Source organism: Lepisosteus platostomus, chromosome 22 (assembly GCF_059453375.1).
Source record: "Lepisosteus platostomus isolate fLepPlt1 chromosome 22, fLepPlt1.hap1, whole genome shotgun sequence".
NCBI lineage: Eukaryota > Metazoa > Chordata > Actinopteri > Semionotiformes > Lepisosteidae > Lepisosteus > Lepisosteus platostomus.
The window spans coordinates 17,663,610-17,680,994 of NC_142632.1; the positions used below are offsets into that span (position 1 = coordinate 17,663,610).

Sequence of the window (17,385 nt, forward strand, 5' to 3'; positions counted from 1 at the left end):
TGGGTAGCCCACTGCACACTCCTACACCTCCTTGGTGCTCTTTGAACTCTTCCAGGTCCCAGTCTCTGCTATCTGTTCCATTTCTCCAAGACTGCTGAAGCAGCCCTTACGAGACTTTGAAATCCTGTTGGAAAACTAATTTTAGCAGCTTAGCATTCAGTTTATTTGATGTATACCTCTTTTGTTTCATCAAGAAGCACACTTTGAAATGATGTAGCAGGTATGGCACTGTATTTCCATTAAAAATCCATTACATTTGCATTGAAGGAAACTTTGTTCATTTGAATTTATCATCAGTAGACACTGCCCACTGGCCTGACAGAGATTGCTTCTATTAATGTGAGTCCTTGTAGGTAACTGAGAATCGAGGAGGTTCTGCAGACAAGAATGGAGATCAAACCGTAATGTCTGTCTCTCCGTCTTGTCTGGTATATAAGACAATGTCCAGAGAGAGAAGAAGCTGAAGTTGAGACGCGAGTAGCAGAAGAATTAAATTCTTAAAGATCTGGTTAGGTTTTGTTCAATGAAGCACGGGCGCTGTGCTACAGCGGACGACAGAGGAGGACTGGGGAAGTAAAAGCTGATTACCAGAGAGTTCGTGGCTTCCTGCCGTCTGGTTACAAGTGCTTCAGTAAGAAAATAAAAACATTAAAAGCTCTGTAGATTGCAGATCTGGGACTCTTATAGTGGCTCCCTTCCATTCAGCAGTAACCCATCGGAGAGGTGGCAGCAAGGCTGAGTGTACAGCTCACAGCCCAGGGAAGAGGTAGAATTTCTTCAGCAAAGTGGTCCTCTCCTTACTAGGCATTTGCATGGGGAAATCCTTGAAAGCATTTTGCACCTGTGAGGAAATATTGTGGGAAAGTTATTGCTGACTAGCTAACTTCCTTTTTCTTTTTATATAAGCTGCACTGAATTGGATTGTGGTACTTTTTAATGTTTTCATGTTTTTAGACGCCAGACAAGAGTCCACGTGATCTCAGGATCGGTCGTGTTAGTAAAGCAGCGCAGACCCCTGGGCAGCGTCTGCCTGGATCACTCAAGGGCTTGAACAGATAACATCACGAAGGTAACAAAAGCACCTCCGGCTGCTCTTCACTGGTCAGTCAGACAGACGGGCTGCAGCACTCACCTTCCTGAACAGCTCGTCGATGTGGTCCTTGTGGGCGTTGGCATGGAATTGTTCGACTATGCGCTGGAAGAATATCGTCCCCAACACACAGTGCCTGTAGGACTTGTTGTCTGAGAGAAACAAGGCGACAGGGTCAAGACCCACAGCACATCAGAGAGCTAAACAGCCTCATCATCATCATCACCTGGCTCGATGCATCTCGATTTGCGGTCAGGTCACAGAGCCCACCTGCACTTCCCCAATCTCCCTGCATGAGCACCTGAGACGTAGCTCCAGGCAGGGACTTCCATACACAAGCCATGACTGCAGCCAGAGGCTTTAGAACAAACCCATAACTGGCTGGGCACACCAAGTCTAAAAAAAGTCATGACTTTCATCATGAACAATTAAAGTTCACGAATTAATTTCACACTTAATTTGTCCAATACTGTAACTCAACTTAATCTGGAGCAGAGTAAAAATTGAGCTGGTTTGCCTCATTAGTAAACCTCTTCATGTGTTTTTACACATCAGGGCTTTTTACTGAGCCGATGCACAAGGTCTCCAAGAAACAGCTCCCATCATACTATAGTCACACAAGAGGCCTGCAGTCTAGACTTCTCCCAGGGCAGTACTGTGCCTTTCTGGCCCTGATGAGACAAATCCTTGGCTCTTTGGCACTGCTGTCCTGACCTGGAGTGCTGGAGCACAGGCAGATGAAGTCTTTCTCCTTGTGCTCCTTCCTCAGGGCATCAGACTCGTACTCCATGGGATCCACAGGTACAGAGTCGCTCACAAAGGCATAGCCGCCCCCCTCTGCAATGACACACACCATGACCTTTGACCTCGCCCTTTCCCAAGAAAGGCTGGGTCGTGATGGAACTGGCACTGGTCTGTCTGGGGCTATTGTCATGCTGGTTGCAGCGGATGAACTGGTATTTACATGGTAGCTGGACACCTGTCTATTCTTTGCCATATACCATGGTGCGTTATTTGACTGGAGTCTTGTTCCACCTGGAGGCAATTATCCACCACTCACGCCTCAGGTGGTTCAAGACTACTTAATCTGTCAGAATTCAGGTTTTTTCTGTTGGTTTTGAACTTTGCTTGTCCCAGTTTATGACTCTGGACTGTGTTTGCCTGGACCACACTTGCCTTCACTGTGCCAGCCTGTCTCTGCTGCCTGCTGTGTGCTCACGCAGCTGCTTGCCCTGCCACCTGCCTGCCATTGGGATTATTTATACAGAGACCTGTTGCTGCTTTATCATCTCCAGCAGCAGCACATTACAGGCACTTCACAAGGTTCCTTCACAAGGTTCGTTTTCTCATGCTGCCGATCAGTTCTGAAAGAAAGGGGACTCAGCAGTTTTTTTTATGTTTTCATCCCAGCTGGTTTTTAAACTGTCCCAGCATCAGGGATGTCAAAGGAGCTCAGTTTTGAGAAAAGCAGGGCCCTAATTATAGATGCGCACAGAAAGACTGGGCAAAGCAGTAATCTATTACTGTTCCATTACGTTGCTGTAAAAAAGTACTTTATTGCTCAAACGTGTGACACACAGAGTATCAAGAGGACGTTGCCAGTGCAGTTAATCCACTGACTCTGTAGTTCGAAGACGTGCTCTACGCTATCAGCAGAATAACTGAACTCAGGAAGACAACATATCACAATAACCCCTGTGACCCTTAAATGGTTCTTTTTAGAGGGCTGATGATAATGAAAGGACACTGCAGTCACAGAGCTCTCTCTCCATCTCACCTCCTCGGCAGGCCTGGATGAGGATGACTTTGGGCTTGTTCCTCAGCCCGGGGCAGTTCTGGGTGTTGAGGATCTCAAAGATCTTGTCGTTCGGAAACACATCTTTGCTCTCCTCGTTTTGGTAGTGGACCCCACAGATCCCATCCCGGACCCCGTGGGACATGATCACCACGAAGGTGCTGTCCGACTCCTTGTGCTCCTCACGCTTGGCGAAGGCCCTCAGAGTCTTCTCCATGTCCTGCAAATACACCCCCAAGGCAGCACACTGCTTAGCGGACAAGCTCGCACAAACTGGAAGAGTCACACAGGGGCTGGACAACCAAAACCCAGCCAGCCTGCAGTGGACACACAGCGGTGATGGAGTACAGGCCACCAGGGCAGATAACACAGGTAAAGTGAAGAAGCACAAATATCATTATTGCACCAAATATTAGTATTATCAGTCAGTAAGGACTGCAATTACTTTTCATCATGATCACACACTGCTGGTAAATTACAATCCTTGCAGTAGTGCACAGTTCCCTGTTTGGAGCGTGTGATAGACCTGTGGTGTTTCCATCAAGCAGCGAGATGGTCAAATTAAGTACAGACTCCCACACCACCACAGTCGGGAAGAAATTCTGGACGTCGCTTGTATTCCTAGTCTTTCTGTCAGATCAGGCCTGTTCTCATTTCCCTCGCTGTTGGTTGTGTCCTGGTTTGGGGGGTACCTCAGCAGAGAGGTTGTTGCTGGTTTCCGGGGTGTAGCCCAGGTCCTTCAGCAGTTTCTCCATGTTCTCCTCATCCTTGGATGCCCCTTTCCTCTCCATGTCTGGGCGATCGAACAGGATGTTGTTGATGATCAGGGCAAGGCGTTTCCGACCAGACTTCTCTTTTATCGGATAAACCTGTTGACATGGGACACCAAGTTCACAGAAAGGCAGGGTGGGATTGCTGAAAACACCAAAGCCTGGGAGACAGCCGGAGAATCCTGCCGTTTCACCCGGAATTTGACACCAGGCCCTACACCCCCTTCGGCCTCTCCGGATGTGCCATCAGACAGCTGGGGCAATTCCGGACAGCGCTGCTAAAAATAGCATTTATAACTAGAAAATAAATCCCACCACACCTTCCTAACAATTTAACAATGTTAGATGTACGCTCTTGTGATTTGATAAGAGAGAGAAAAAATGTGCCTGATTTCTTTGAACCCTTCAAAACTAAGGTTCAGTGTCTGTTCTCTCTTAAATTCTGGGGCTTTACCACTACAGGGGCAAGACAAACACAGAAGTGATCAAACCGGTACAGTACCGAATCAGCTTCTTCCGCAAAGATGCGGGAGTAGAACTGTTGAGTGCAGGGGACGAGGACACCAGGGGGGTGCGTCTCCTGCTGGGATATGATGGGCACAGGGGCTGCAGATGAGAAAGCGATGATTAAAATGACAAGCCTGAGGCAGGACAGTGACTCTGGCCATATTCACAGCAGAGCTGAGGCAGAGATTCAGCAGAGAACTGCCAGGCGCCGGACCTGTTTGTAGGGGAGGCCTTCACAGCCTCAGGACTGAGGCTGGGCCGGAGTCTGGGACCGTCTACTTGTACACAGGACCTACACCTAGAAATCTCCACTTTCGGGCAGGCTGCTCAAACGCACCGTTTGGCCAGGAAAGTAAATATTCTTTTAAGACAAGGCTGAGCTCGTCTTGGAAGGCAGATATAAAGGTAAGCAAAGGGAAAGCCGTGGGCAGCCGGTGGCAGGAATTCATGTAGGAATCCAAGCTGTGCTGAGATGTTCCAAGGTGTGTGCAGAATCCAGTCTGGGCTCTCTACCTTCCAGAGAAGCAGCCTGTCTGCACTCACCGCCCTGCGCTGGCTGGGCGTCCAGCTCCAGCTGTCCGTGCAGGCTGCCGTCCCGCTCCTGCAGCCTGCTCATCAGCTTCTCGCTGGCCCTGCTGCCCTTCTTCCGGACCATATCGACGAGGCAGCGCGCCTTGTCCCGGGTGCGAGACTGCCCCTCGGTCACCTCCTCCACCTCTCCATCGTTCAGCACCCCGTCCGAATGCAGGTCGTCCAGCAGGTCCCTGATGACCGCATGGTTGAGCCCATCGACGAGCCGGGTCCGCACGCTCAACAGCTTCTTGTCTGCGCAGGGGGACAGAGAGAGCAGCGCACTCAGACCGGGCCGAGGCAGCAGACAGCGGCAGTGGAAGAGGGCTCACAGGTGCAACGGCCATCTTGGTGCCCCTTCCTGCCAGCACGGCTTCCCGAAGGCCTACAGCGTCGGTGAAAGGTGGGAATTCCTGCCACATTTAGAGCTCACAGTCAGCTTCCAGTCCTACAGCTGCTAAAAAACAGTACAGGGTTTTCAGCTGGAAGCACATTACAGGTTTTTCAGTCTAGAATTAAGACAGAAAATAGCGTTTCCTATTCCACACAGATAGCACCCCGGGTCCAGAAGTGAACCCAGGCTGTTTCGCCTGACAGGTGAGCGCACGCAGCTCTAATCTTGCATCAGAACTGGCGCTGTCCTGCTGGATATCTCTGCCGGCCGGGGAGCAGGAAGGGACAACTAGCAGCCACAACATGAAACAGCCAGAACACTTTTCTGGTAGATTATAGTGTAGCGCTCTCGGGTTCACGCCTCTGCCGCCTCAGGCCGGCCCCCCACCGTCGGGGACTCGAACCCGGGCCCTCCGGCGTCACTCAACGGGGACCCAGCCAGCTGAGCTAAAGGGAAAACCCGCGTCACAGGGACGGGCGGTGACGTCACCGCGCTGGTAAGCCGGCTCGAACCACCCGCAGTGGTGTCCGTGTATGCGTTACAATCTGGAGAAAACTCTTTTATAGCAGATTCCGTTGGGTTTCATGTCCCGTGTCACTTCTGCACAACAGTGTGTAGAAGGCTCAGACCCCACGAGAAACACTGCTATTATACCTTTGAGCAAGGAGCGATTTGGATAAAAATCGTCAACCAAGTCAATGTAAACGGAAGGAGGTGCTTATTCCAGTGCACACGCAAAGCTCACTTCTACCCCAGGCTCGTACCTTTGTAACATCTACGCGCGACGCTGAGGATAGTTTAATACATCCGTCACAAATTGATTTAATTAATTTTTAACTGATACACTTAATTTTTCCTTGAACTATAAGAGGATTTAAATATCCTGAAGGACTTCGGTGGAACGCAGCTGCGGTCTTAAGCAGCGACCCAAAGTAGAAGGAAGTGACATAAATATTGATAACCATCAGCATTTTTTTAAGTTTGTACTTATAATTTTTCAGACATTTTTCGTCCTACCTTCTCTTAATACAGTCGACATACAGTAAACCCCGGCCCGGCAGCACTTCAGAAAACAAACGTACAATACAGATACGAATCTGAACGCCGCTTACCTGCCATTATTTAAAACAGCACTCTCGAAATGAAAGAGAAAATGACCGAAGAACCCCGCTACGTTATTTAAGAAGGCGCGAGTTTAGTGTTGAACTTAAACTAGAGAAAAGGGCATGTTTAATCTTGCATTACAAAAAGTTTCCTTCTTGCACGCTTCGATACAACTTCAAAACTATCTAAAAATGATCTTCCCAACCAGCCCACTGAAATCGTGACCAGCGGGCAGGCACGTTTCCTGAACACGACCCCGTGACGTCATGCCCGTGGAAGTGCCGCTCACAGCTGTATCTGACCGAGCAGAGCCCGTTTCGAGGGCTTCACGACCCGACGTTGCCCCTCCACGCACTAACTTTTGCGTGGAAGTGAAACTGAAGATAGGGATGGGATACCACTGCTGGCTCAAAAATGCCTGCGCGATGTCTGTTCAGGATCAATTCATAACAAGGTGGCCACCCTGGTTTAGGGTTTAGGGTTTGAGAAACTGAGGAAGTTTGCACAAGATAATTCAATTAACTAGCCGTTGTCGCACCCATTCATAAAATGATTTTAAAATCCCCAAAGTATTTGATTTAAAATTTTGCCTTAATGCAAAGCAGTAAGACGAAAAACCCATTCATATTTAATATTAGTCCACTAGGTGGCGACTCTGTTTCTACCTCAGAGAAAGGGGCGTTAGTCTCTGCCGGGTCCGATACTTTCAGTTTAAGAAGGAAAAAAATACTTCCTGAATTCAGCAGAAGGAAGAAGGCGAAATCACTTCGTTTTTCGTTAAAGAAAAGTTACCCAACCCGAATACCTCACGTCATCCTCTTCAATATAGCCGGGCGGCTGCAGATTTCACAGGAGCAGTAGTCTGAGAGATGGCAGGTAGGTCCTGTACAGTATAGACTGTACCTCATGTAGTAACAATAGGCATGAGCATACTAATTATTCCCATTAGTGAATACCAGTACTTTTTTAAAAAAATTAAGAGTTTAAACGTGTATACAGCACGTAGAATATTGAAATACTGTAACTTTTTATAAGAAATTAAAAGTTAAAATACGGACTTTCTGACCCCTCGGTTGTATAAGGTGACAGGTTCAAGCTGCACTATAGCAAAATACACGAATACTTTAATATTCTTGACTTCTGTTTACTCGTTTCCTTTAATTTAAATTGAAAGAGCGTGGATATATTGGATATTTTTAATAAATGTGCTTTTAAATGGACTTTTATACATATTCTTGAAAATAAAGTTTTATAATAGAATGTAAATGATTCTGTTTAAAGTATTCAAGAGGAATATTGTGCTTACCTGTGCCCTAGCCCTTTGTCCTGTGCTGGAAGGGGTGCAGAGCTGGTTTGAAACAGATTGTACTGCAGGAAAAGTCAGATCTCAGATCCTCTTGTGAAGCCAACCTGCCACTACGTCGATTCAGGGTCACTGGGGAGTAAGAGCCTGTTCCTGGAAGCACTGGGCACAAGGCAGGGTACACCCTGGCCAGGACGCACAAGACAGGGTACACCCTGGACGGGATGCACACACACACACAAACACACACTCACACTCACACCAGGGCCACTTTTCCCAGGAGCCAGTTAAACTACCAACATGTCTTTGGACTGTGGAAGGAAACTGGAGCACCCAGAGGAAACCCATGTGAACTCAGGGAGAACATACAGACTCCACACAGACAGCACCCCAGGTCCAAGATTGAAGCCAGCACTGCGAGGTGGCAATGCTGACATTGTGCCAGCCTGCCTTTAGTCATACAGCACATGAATAAGAAAAGGCACTCCTGTGTGGTGCAGATAGATAAGTTCACCTCGGCCTGGTCATGTCACTCCAGGTCCTCACTTACAATTTATTTCCCCACTTTGAACGGAGACAAAGGCAGCAGCATCTGTGAATTAACGGGATATGTGGGCCGTTTTTTGTTTTGGGGGTGGAGAGTGTGGACTCCTTCATCCTTCCCCCTCCAGGAATTGTGTAGCAGCGAAGAAATCCAGTTATAGGAAACTGTCTCTCACCAGACTGCAATGACTAAAGTGCCCTGCGAAACCCCAAACCTGAGCTGTCAGTGGGGCCCCAGGCCCAGAGATTTATAAAACATGGTGCCCTTAATGAAGCCTGGGTTTGTCAGGCCTGGAGCCCAAATACTTGAGCTCTTGACTTGAACCAGTAGCTGGATTGGAACCCTTGCAATACATTTTTACAACTCAAAAGATAGAGATCTTAAGTTTCTTATGAAATGCAGCCTCCTTTGTGATTAGTAAGTTTAATATAGTGATAGTAGCTCCCAGAGCCAATTTCCACCTGGAATTGTCTCCCCTTATGTCTGCAGCAGAACATAGCAGAGGCCTGGTTCTGTTCTTAAATTGAAGCTTAAAAGTTTAAATTAATCCTACTCTTAGATTAATTTGTGTAAAAGTGTGGGCAAGTACTGAAATAAGCTGATATTTTCAGCTTGTTGATGCTTTTGCTTGTCAGTAGTTTATGGATCTGAAAGTCTCACCCAGCTGGGACTTGAGAGGACCCACGGTAGGACCCTCCATCATGGGTAGGTAACCTGTTCCATACTCCCACAACTCTTTGTGTAAGAAGAGCCTCCAGGTCCTCTCTGCGGTTCTCTGGTTGTACTGGACCCTCCAGCATATGACCTTGTGTTCCAGATCAGATGGTGAAGGCTGCACGGGTCCAGCTCATTCAGAGGCTGAACCAGGCCGTGGTGAAGGACCTGCTGGATCTCCTCCAGGAGGAGGAGGTCTTGAACACCGGGGAGGTGGAGGAGGTGCTAGAGGGGAACAGCACCACCAAGGAAAAGTCGCGCTGCCTCCTGGACATGCTGATAAAGAAAGGACCCCGGGCCTGCCACACCTTCCTCTCCTTCCTGCATGGGTTAGACCAGGAGCTGTGCACCAGCCTGGAGCTCTGAGGCCGAGGTACAGCCACTCACATACAGAATCTCCCAGTCCAGGAGTGGCGGCCTTGCTCAGCTGCCGAGATCAGGCTGCAGGGGGCTCAGGCTGTCAGGCCTTTGCAATTGTCAGATCAGTTCAACCAAGCAAGTTACATCAGAGAGCTTGTGAAACAGGTGGGGTCAGCAACAGCAGTTGCTTTACTGTATATGGACGCGGCAGGAGTCCAGGTTTGAACCATCAGTCAGTAGCAGTTTGTCAGAAGGCAGACTGGAGAGCATCTCTGTACAGCAGCTACTGTAAAGCATGGTGGATCAATACCAATAAATAGCAGCAGGGAGAGATCCAGGTCCCAGGTCTTTCATCAAGGTCCTGGGGGTTGAACCTGTACAGCCTGTGTGGCTTCAGCAGGGCCCCTGCATGATAGACCCTGTTGGAGACAAATCTGCATCAGTTTGTAACCTGCCCTCGTCACGACTGTTCAATAAAGTGTCGGTGCACCTGCTACAGAAAGACTGATGTTCCAGATAGTAAATCCATCGTCTTTCTCACTGATTATTTTTGATGCTCAGGACATAGATGTTCTGAATAATGTCTGCTTTTTCCTGTTCTTTGTAATGACTTGTATTTTGTGCATAGTTGTGCCAGTGCCAGTAATGTGCAATTTTGTCTCGCAGATCCCAGAAACAGCTGGGGGTGGGGGGTGGTGGTCCCCCCCCACGCCCAGCACCTCTGTGTCCAGCTGCACCTCACGGCTGGGATGGCCTGCCCTCCTCACTCAGGACCTGATTCCTACACACCCTTCCCTCACAGCACGTCAAGGTGCCCATTTCCACCTTCAGCACAGTCCGGTCCACTGCCCCCCCCCTTCAAGCACAGCGGACTCTGGGACGGGCGTCAGTTTGACCCTTACCTCACAGGTACCAGCCACCACGAGGTGCCTGAGCAGTCAGGGATTTCACATGCCAGTTTTCCAGCATTTGTTTTGTAATAAAATTCCAGTTTCCAGAGCAGACCACTCAAGGAGCTGTTTTTTTGTGTCTGTGTTGTTGTTTACTCTACACACCTGAAGAAGGCTTCACAGCCAAAACATTGTGTTTCTTTTCTTCTTTTGTTAGCAGGGAATACACCTTTACCTGTTCCTTTGTTTACTCTTTACCACTAAGCTAGTAAAGCTTACATTTATAGTAAGGTCCACCTTTTAAAAGTTATTTCCAATGAAATTGCTGTTTTGCTTTTTTGGAAAGGTTTGTGATTGGAAGCACCTCGGGATCAGGGTATTTGCAGTTCCCCAGAAGTGGCAAAGATTTCATTTCGATAGTTTAATAATGCTCCCTGAAGGGCCCCAACCCCCCACCTATCGCAGCGTACGTTTCATACAACTGCAGCTACGGACTTGCGGTGACGATTTTAGTCTGTTATTTTATTTTCCTTCAGAGATTGTTCTTCAGTGCACAGTACTCACAAATCGCTGGTAGCCCGGGTGGCATAGGAGCTAGGAGTGCATGCAGTACCACCCCTGTTAAACTCCGTGCAAGGGAGCACGAATTGTTGACGCTGATGCGCTGCGCTGACAACACGAGGACCAGCGGTCCCTGCGCTGGAAACTGGGAGCAGGAGCCTCACGCAAGCGCCGAGGCCCGGAGGGGGCTGCGCCGTGGCGCTGTGTCGGGGGCCGCCGGGAGAGGAGATGCCGAAAGACACTGGGCATATTAATAATTGCCCACTTGAGCTGTCGCCAAGTCCCACCCCCTAGCCTGATGTCAGGATTATTCTCTCAATCCGCACATCCGAACGGGGAATCCCTTTGCTCGTTACCAGCGGATTCCGGCTCGTCGCAAGCGGAGTGCATGCAGCAGCATGGAGGAGGCGGAGGCGAGGCGGAGAGCCGAGCACGCCCGCTCCCTGCGGCTCCGGCTCCGGCTCCGGCTCCGGCTGCGGCTCGGCTGAGGAGGTTCGCAGCGGAGAAGCGAGCCCTGCCCCAGCCCAGAGTGATGGTGGTGCTTGCGGGCCGCGACGAGACTGACGAACCAGCCGATGCCATGTCGAGCTCGGACTCCGCCGACGAGGACTTCAGAAAACCAGCCTCCCCGATGCCCAGCCGGTACCTGGGCAAGCCACTCTGCACGTACAGCGGTCTGCAGGAGGTAAGGGCTGCTTTGCGTGTGGGATTAGTGTGCGTTTCTATTTGGCATGAGTGAGTTTGCATGTCGGCTTAGCTCCCTCAGGGATGCCTGTATCTGCAGGCGCTATCTCCCGCAGTTTTTCCACCGCCCCCCCTCTCTATGGATTTGTCTCTATGGGCAACCGGTGAAGTCTCTTCCTCCATCTCCAGTGATCTGATTGGCCGTTGATGTTCCGTGGAAAACTGGCTGCTGCTCTAATTGGCTGACAGGAGAATCTCGACCTTCTTAACCGACCCTGGACTGTGACTCCTGTATCATTAGGTTCTGTAGGGAAAATCTTATTACAAACTTAGTGGGTGGGGTCAGGGAGGCTTAATCATAACAGGCCTCTTATAGTGTACAGAATGTGCAAGGGCATCCAGTGAGACATCTGACTCAGCACAATCACCCTGCGCCGTGCAGCTGGAAGTGCTTGTTGCTGTCCTGGCCCTGCGATTGCATCACGACAGTGCTGGGATCAGAGCGAACGATGATCCAGCCTGCAGAAATCATTGCACTATGACAAAGCAACATTCTGAAAGAGCCAAGACAAAGCCCCCCCAAAAAACAGGAAAACGTTTAGAATTATATAGGACTGGAGGGGTATACAGAAAAGTTTAAGAAAATAAGTTTGATACACCTGATCCTGCTTGTGCCTGGGAGAGCCCAGCCTGCTTTCTCCAAGACCCTGTGCCAAAGTGGTCATTTCCAGAGAGCATCACCTCCCCTTACAGCAAGCAGGACAGACAGGGAGGATTAATCCCTGTCAATAATCAGAGGACAGTGCGCTCTTTCTGAAAGTACTGCACAGGACCACACAGACACCCAACTGCACTCGTAAGAACCTCAGAGCAGTTTTGCAAAAGACACAGCCAGTTACACCGGGTCAGTTTGACGAGTTAGGCTTAGCAGTTAAGGAATAATCCCCACTGGAGCCAGACAAAGCAGATCCACTGACCAGTTAAAGAAAACGTCAGTGCTGACATCAATAAAAGTAGTTTACACTTAAGATTTAACTTCCATAGGTTAAAGACTCGCTTCAGGGATTTACCAGCTCAGTTTACTAAAGTCACGATGGTAAATGTAGTCAGCAATTGCAGAGAAACCTTTGCTGTGTAATCACACTTTTAGGAGGTTCTGAACAGTTATTTTAAACTTATTGCTGACGGCAGTAATCTTTCAACTATAACTGCACTGCAGTGCGGCTGGATTAAGTCACTCGGGAACACGCGGTGAAGAACAGAATGTCATTTAATCCAGTTTTTACTAAATGTAGCGTACGTACAGGTATGGCCCCCAGTCTATTGAGAGAGCCAGCAGTGTGGCTCTGTGCACCTGGAGCAGGAGGCCTGTGGCTCGGGCCTGTCAGAGCCCTGCAGCAGGCTCCAGCAGGTCCTGTGAAATCCCTAACTGTCCACCTGTAGCTGTCAGGGCAGACGATCCTCCCGATGGGTGTATAGTGAAGTTCGGTGTACCTGGGCTCTGACGGTCCTCCCCTCTCGCCCGCCCTCTCCAGTTCCCAGAGGTCGTGCCCCTGAACGTGGGCGGCACCTACTTCACCACACGGCTGTCCACGCTGCGCCGCTACGACGACACCATGCTGGCGGCCATGTTCAGTGGGCGCCACCACATCCCCCGCGATGCCGAGGGGCGTTTCTTCATCGATCGCGACGGCGCCTACTTCGGGTGAGGCCCTTTCATGCCTTCACTGGCGTGTCCCTTTCCTCTCTGGCCTGCTGGGGATTCTGGGGCTTGTGGCTGAGGATTCTGGGGCTTGTGGCTGAGGATTCTGGGGCTTGTGGCTGGAAGTTTCAGGGGGATTTCATACTGTAGGGGTTTGATTCCAGTATTTATAATAATGATTCCAGTACAAGTATTTCTGACTAGCTGAATAGAGAGAAATAAAATTGAATGGACCCGATGAACCAGCTGGCCTCCCCTCATCTGGGACTTTTCTGACTTCCTGATCTTGACCCAATTATTTCCTTAATTAATCAATCTTAATATGATTGTTAATCACCGATTGAATGACATTACATGGGGACTCTAGCCCTTTATTAAATAAGTAGTGGTCAGCATTGCTGGCTTGCAGTCCTGGGGCTCTGGGTTCAGTTCCTGATCTGGGTGCTGTCTGTGTGGAGTTCGCATGTTCTCTCCGTGTTCGCCTGGGTTTCCTCTGGGTGCTCTGGTTTCCTCCCACAGCCCAAGGATACGTTTGTAGGTTAATTGGTTGGTGGGTAGATTGTACCTGCTGTGACTGTGTGTCTGTCTGTGCTGTGGTGGACTGGTGTCCCGTCCAGGGTGTACCCCGCCTTCCGCCTGTTTCATACCGGGACAGGAGCCCTAGAGCCTGATTGGATGAGGTGGGGGGAGGAACAGAATGATTCTGCCTTTTTTTGTGTTCAAGAGCCCATGACAATTGCGCAGAACAATACCAGTGATTGATTGAGAAAACCTGTGTTGTGATTTTCAGCGATATCTTGAATTTCTTGCGGGCAGGAGAGCTGCCCCAGCGGGACCGCGTGAGGTCTGTGCACAGAGAGGCACAGTACTACTCCATCGGGCCCTTGCTGGAGAGCCTGGAGCAGGTCCAGCCCCTGACCGGGGAGACGGTTCGGCAGGCCTTCCTCGACCTGCTGCCCTACTACAAGGGTGAGCCGCCGGCCCGCTGGCCCGGAGCTGGAAACTGTAAAGACGAGGGCACAATCCCAAAAAACAGAACACAAAACCACATACAAGCCCTGCTGTGGTGAACTATTCAGTCGCAGCATTGTCTCTCTTAGAGGCACTATGTGACTTCAGAGTTTGAGATCTCCCCATTTCATCTCAACAAAAATGTGCTGCGCACTATTCCACGTCTGCTCTCTCTTCTTGTGTAATTACATGAATTAGTGCTAATTAACAATAAAAGGATACAGTAGAATCACAGAAGACACCACTGCTGCCTCAGGGCTGAGGCAGATGTACGCTGGTGCTGCTCACTGGCAGTGCAGGGAGTGATGGACTAAGAGTCTGACGACTCCTCTCGGCAGCAACACGCTTGGCGTTGTTCTCAAAACAGCTGACTCTTCGAAAAAACAGCCCTCACTGGTGGCTGAACTCGGCCATCAAGGGTTCGAGATTACCCAGGGCAGGCAGGGATCAGCTCTCGGGGCAACAGCATCTCCTCTCCCAGGGTGCTGTTAGTGAGGAACGTGCTGTTTCCCAGTTCAGCTGGATTGACTGTCTTCCCTTCCTGTGATCCCCCCCTTGGCAGAGAACCTGGAGCGCATCGTGGAGATCGCCAAGCTGCGGGCCATGCAGCGGAAGGCGCGCTTCGCCAAGCTGAAGATCTGCGTGTACAAGGAGGAGATGCCCGTCACGCCCTACGAGCGGCCGCTCTTCAACTCGCTGCGCTTCGAGCGGAGCGAGAGCGAGGCCAAGCTGTTCGAGCACCACTGCGAGGTGGACGTGTCCTTCGGGCCCTGGGAGGCCGTGGCCGACGTGTACGACCTGCTGCACTGCATCGTGAGCGACCTGGCGCAGCGCGGCATCACGGCCGAGCACCAGTGCATCGGCGTGTGCGACAAGCACCTCATCAACCACTACTACTGCAAGAGGCCCATCTACGAGTTCAAGATCACCTGGTGGTGAAGCCGGCCCGCCTCTCGAGTCCCGGCTCCCGGCCGACAGTGGGTGGGCAGGCGTGACTGCAGCCAGCGCCCTGCTGCCTCGGTGCCATCTGTAGAGGCTGGCTGGGGAAGGGTTGACCTCTCCAAGTGCTGCACGTTTAAAGCTTTGCAAGGCGACTGAACTCATCTGCAGAAGCCACAGGGCGTCCAAGGACACGACACAGCAGCGGTCAGGCAGTGTGTAATGGGACTCGGCGCTAAGACAGAACTCTGAGTCTTCTATTTCTCTGTCTGTAATTTATCTGTTTGGGGGGGGTGCGGCCTCCACACCTTGTAGCTTTTAAGAAATTCTTATTTATTTATTTATTGCTTTTTGGCTCTGTTCTCTTGAATTATGAGCATTTGTGAAGACACCCGGGCCTGAGCTCATAAACTGTAAAAAGGTATTAGATATTGCAGAACAGAAGCCTGCAGCACTGTCCTTCCTTAATGCCATGGTCCTCTCTCCTTTTTTCCTATCAGTAGAGCATCATTCTGTAAAGCTGTAAAGCTAACCTGTGAAGAGTTGTGCTTATATTAGCTGGATGCAAAAAGGCAACTGATCCAAATGTTCTCATAGGTTATATTTTTGGTAAGTTGTTCTCTTGTGCTTTTTACACAGACCTTTATTTGTTGATGTTTGTAGAAGCAAAGTGGAAAGAACTGATCTCCTGGCATACCCTTGCCATCCATCTCCACCAATCAGAACCAACGACTTATATGCAACTAGCCAATCGGCTGCTCCGGGAGGGTGGTCAGGAGCCAATGTGAAGTTTGGTTCTGGTTGTTGAAGACCTCCTGAGCAGCAGGAGGCAGTGTTTCCTCTAAGGCTCACTGTGATCATGTGATTATCTCACACATCTGATCCGAAATCCCATCCTGACCGCGAGTAAGGAGAGGGAACTCTGTCATGTCATACAAATGGTGGTTTTGTTAGTTGTTTATGTTGTAATTTGATTGACTTTTTAATGTAAGTGTTTATTTAAGTCTGTAGTCACTGCAAGGATAAAGGCGAAACAGATAAGAATGAATGGAACTCGGAATGGATAAGAAACACCAAGGGACACAAAGAGAAGGGATTCCTGAGATGAGGATAAAATGAGAGATTTTAGAACTGAGTAAAGTGTGTGGGCAGCAGCCTTCTCTCGAAGCAATACTAGGCTAACAGAACCTACTGCACTCTTGCTGTTTTAACCATTTACTGCTTAAATTGTGCTTTCATTCATAAGAAGCAGCTACAGGAGCCCCCAGATAGGAGGCACCAATAGAAGTGAATGTGACCTAGGAGCCTCAGTAATGCTGAACTGCTTCTGCAGCAGAATCCTGATCCCAGTAATGTCCCTCATGTCAGAGTACAGTCTGGGAAAACTGGGAAACTAGGAAACGTCATTTCCTCCCCTTACTTGGAAGAAAACGTGGGATAAAATATAAATTTCAAAATAATTCATTAAAAATATAAGAAATAGGCTGGGTTTAAGCAGTCTGGTGTTGTCAATAGTAGCTCTTGCAGGGAGGACACCCCCTGGTGCCTGCTGAATCTCGGGCTTAAACAGCTCAACCCTGCAGTGAAGGTTCTAGTTTTCCAAGCAGAGCTGAAGAGGAAAAACCCAGTTCAGCCCAGCAGGTCCCCAGTCCTGGTCCTGGGCTCAGACCGCTGCACTGTCTTTCACCAAGAGGAGATGCCATGTGGGTGGTGCAGTGATCAGCACTGGGGCCCTGGGTTCAATTCTGGACCTGGGGTACTGTCTGTGTGGAGTTTGCATGTTCTCCCTGGGTTTGTGTGGGTTCCTGTGGGCGATCTGGTTTCCTCCCACACTCCAAAGACATGCTGGATGGTTAACTGGCTTCTGGGGAAACGGTTGTGTGTGTCCTGTGTTGGACAGCTGTCCTGTCCTGGATGTGTGAGTGTGTGTCCTGTGATGGACAGGTTTCCTGTCCAGGGTGTAACCTGCCTTGTGCCCATTGCTTGCTGGGATAGGCTCCAGCTCCCCTGTGACCCTGAATTGTAAGATGTGGAAAGAAAGTGGATGGAATGGAGATGGGATGCATAATTTTCTACAAAACCTATTATTTCTTAGATTGTATCCTGTTCATGAATAGTATGTACATGTAGTTCTTATGAGACCCCTCTCATTTGCAGCCTCTCTCTAAATTTTGAAATGTGCAAAGTTTACTCATGGGATCCTCCTGGTCCTAACCTTTCTCAAGCTCTTACATGCCTCCATATGTCAGTTTGCAGCCAATAAAAATATTTATTTGCAAATTTCCTAAACCAGCATTTGTGGTTGTGCACAAATATGAATAACCTCTAAAAACTCATTTCCATCCAAGCTGCACAGCTCCTGGATGGAGTGTCCTGGAGTGTCAGAATGTTTCTGGTTTTGTTTCGACCTGACCCCTTAATGACCTCATTGGACTCATTGAAGCCTT

The 17,385-nt window shown here is 49.5% G+C and overlaps 3 protein-coding genes across 6 annotated transcripts; 2 read left to right on the forward strand and 1 right to left on the reverse strand.

Annotated features, from left to right (window-relative positions):
- Positions 1-214: 214 nt before the first annotated feature.
- On the reverse strand, positions 215-8,565 carry caspa (caspase a). Of its 2 annotated transcripts, none has more exons than XM_088615831.1 (8): positions 7,537-8,565; positions 4,706-4,987; positions 4,158-4,261; positions 3,578-3,754; positions 2,868-3,105; positions 1,805-1,927; positions 1,133-1,242; positions 215-841 (listed from the first exon to the last, which is right to left on the reverse strand). In XM_088615831.1, exons 2-8 carry the CDS (start codon positions 4,815-4,817, stop codon positions 749-751), a joined length of 957 nt encoding a protein of 318 aa, XP_088471957.1. In that variant the 5' UTR covers positions 4,818-4,987; positions 7,537-8,565; the 3' UTR covers positions 215-748. The 2 variants fall into 2 exon arrangements, with proteins under 2 accessions (XP_088471957.1, XP_088471956.1); XM_088615830.1 differs by lacking the exon at positions 7,537-8,565 and adding an exon at positions 6,239-6,589.
- On the forward strand, positions 6,916-10,153 carry LOC148643694 (caspase recruitment domain-containing protein 18-like). Of its 3 annotated transcripts, XR_015929015.1 has the most exons (4): positions 8,705-8,782; positions 8,895-9,164; positions 9,818-9,878; positions 10,000-10,153. XR_015929015.1 is itself a non-coding variant. In XM_088615844.1 (3 exons), the coding sequence occupies exons 1-2, from the start codon at positions 7,100-7,102 to the stop codon at positions 9,155-9,157; spliced, it is 270 nt and encodes an 89-aa protein (XP_088471970.1). In that variant the 5' UTR covers positions 6,916-7,099; the 3' UTR covers positions 9,158-9,164; positions 9,818-10,153. The 3 variants fall into 3 exon arrangements, 2 of the variants coding, with proteins under 2 accessions (XP_088471970.1, XP_088471969.1); XM_088615844.1 differs by lacking the exon at positions 8,705-8,782 and adding an exon at positions 6,916-7,106 and having other exon boundaries at positions 9,818-10,153; XM_088615843.1 differs by having other exon boundaries at positions 8,716-8,782; positions 9,818-10,153.
- A 139-nt stretch (positions 10,154-10,292) lies between these two features.
- kctd7 (potassium channel tetramerization domain containing 7) lies at positions 10,293-17,221 on the forward strand. Its single transcript, XM_088615832.1, has 4 exons — positions 10,293-11,287; positions 12,822-12,991; positions 13,779-13,957; positions 14,562-17,221. The coding sequence occupies exons 1-4, from the start codon at positions 10,901-10,903 to the stop codon at positions 14,936-14,938; spliced, it is 1,113 nt and encodes a 370-aa protein (XP_088471958.1). The 5' UTR covers positions 10,293-10,900; the 3' UTR covers positions 14,939-17,221.
- The last annotated feature ends 164 nt before the right edge of the window (positions 17,222-17,385 follow it).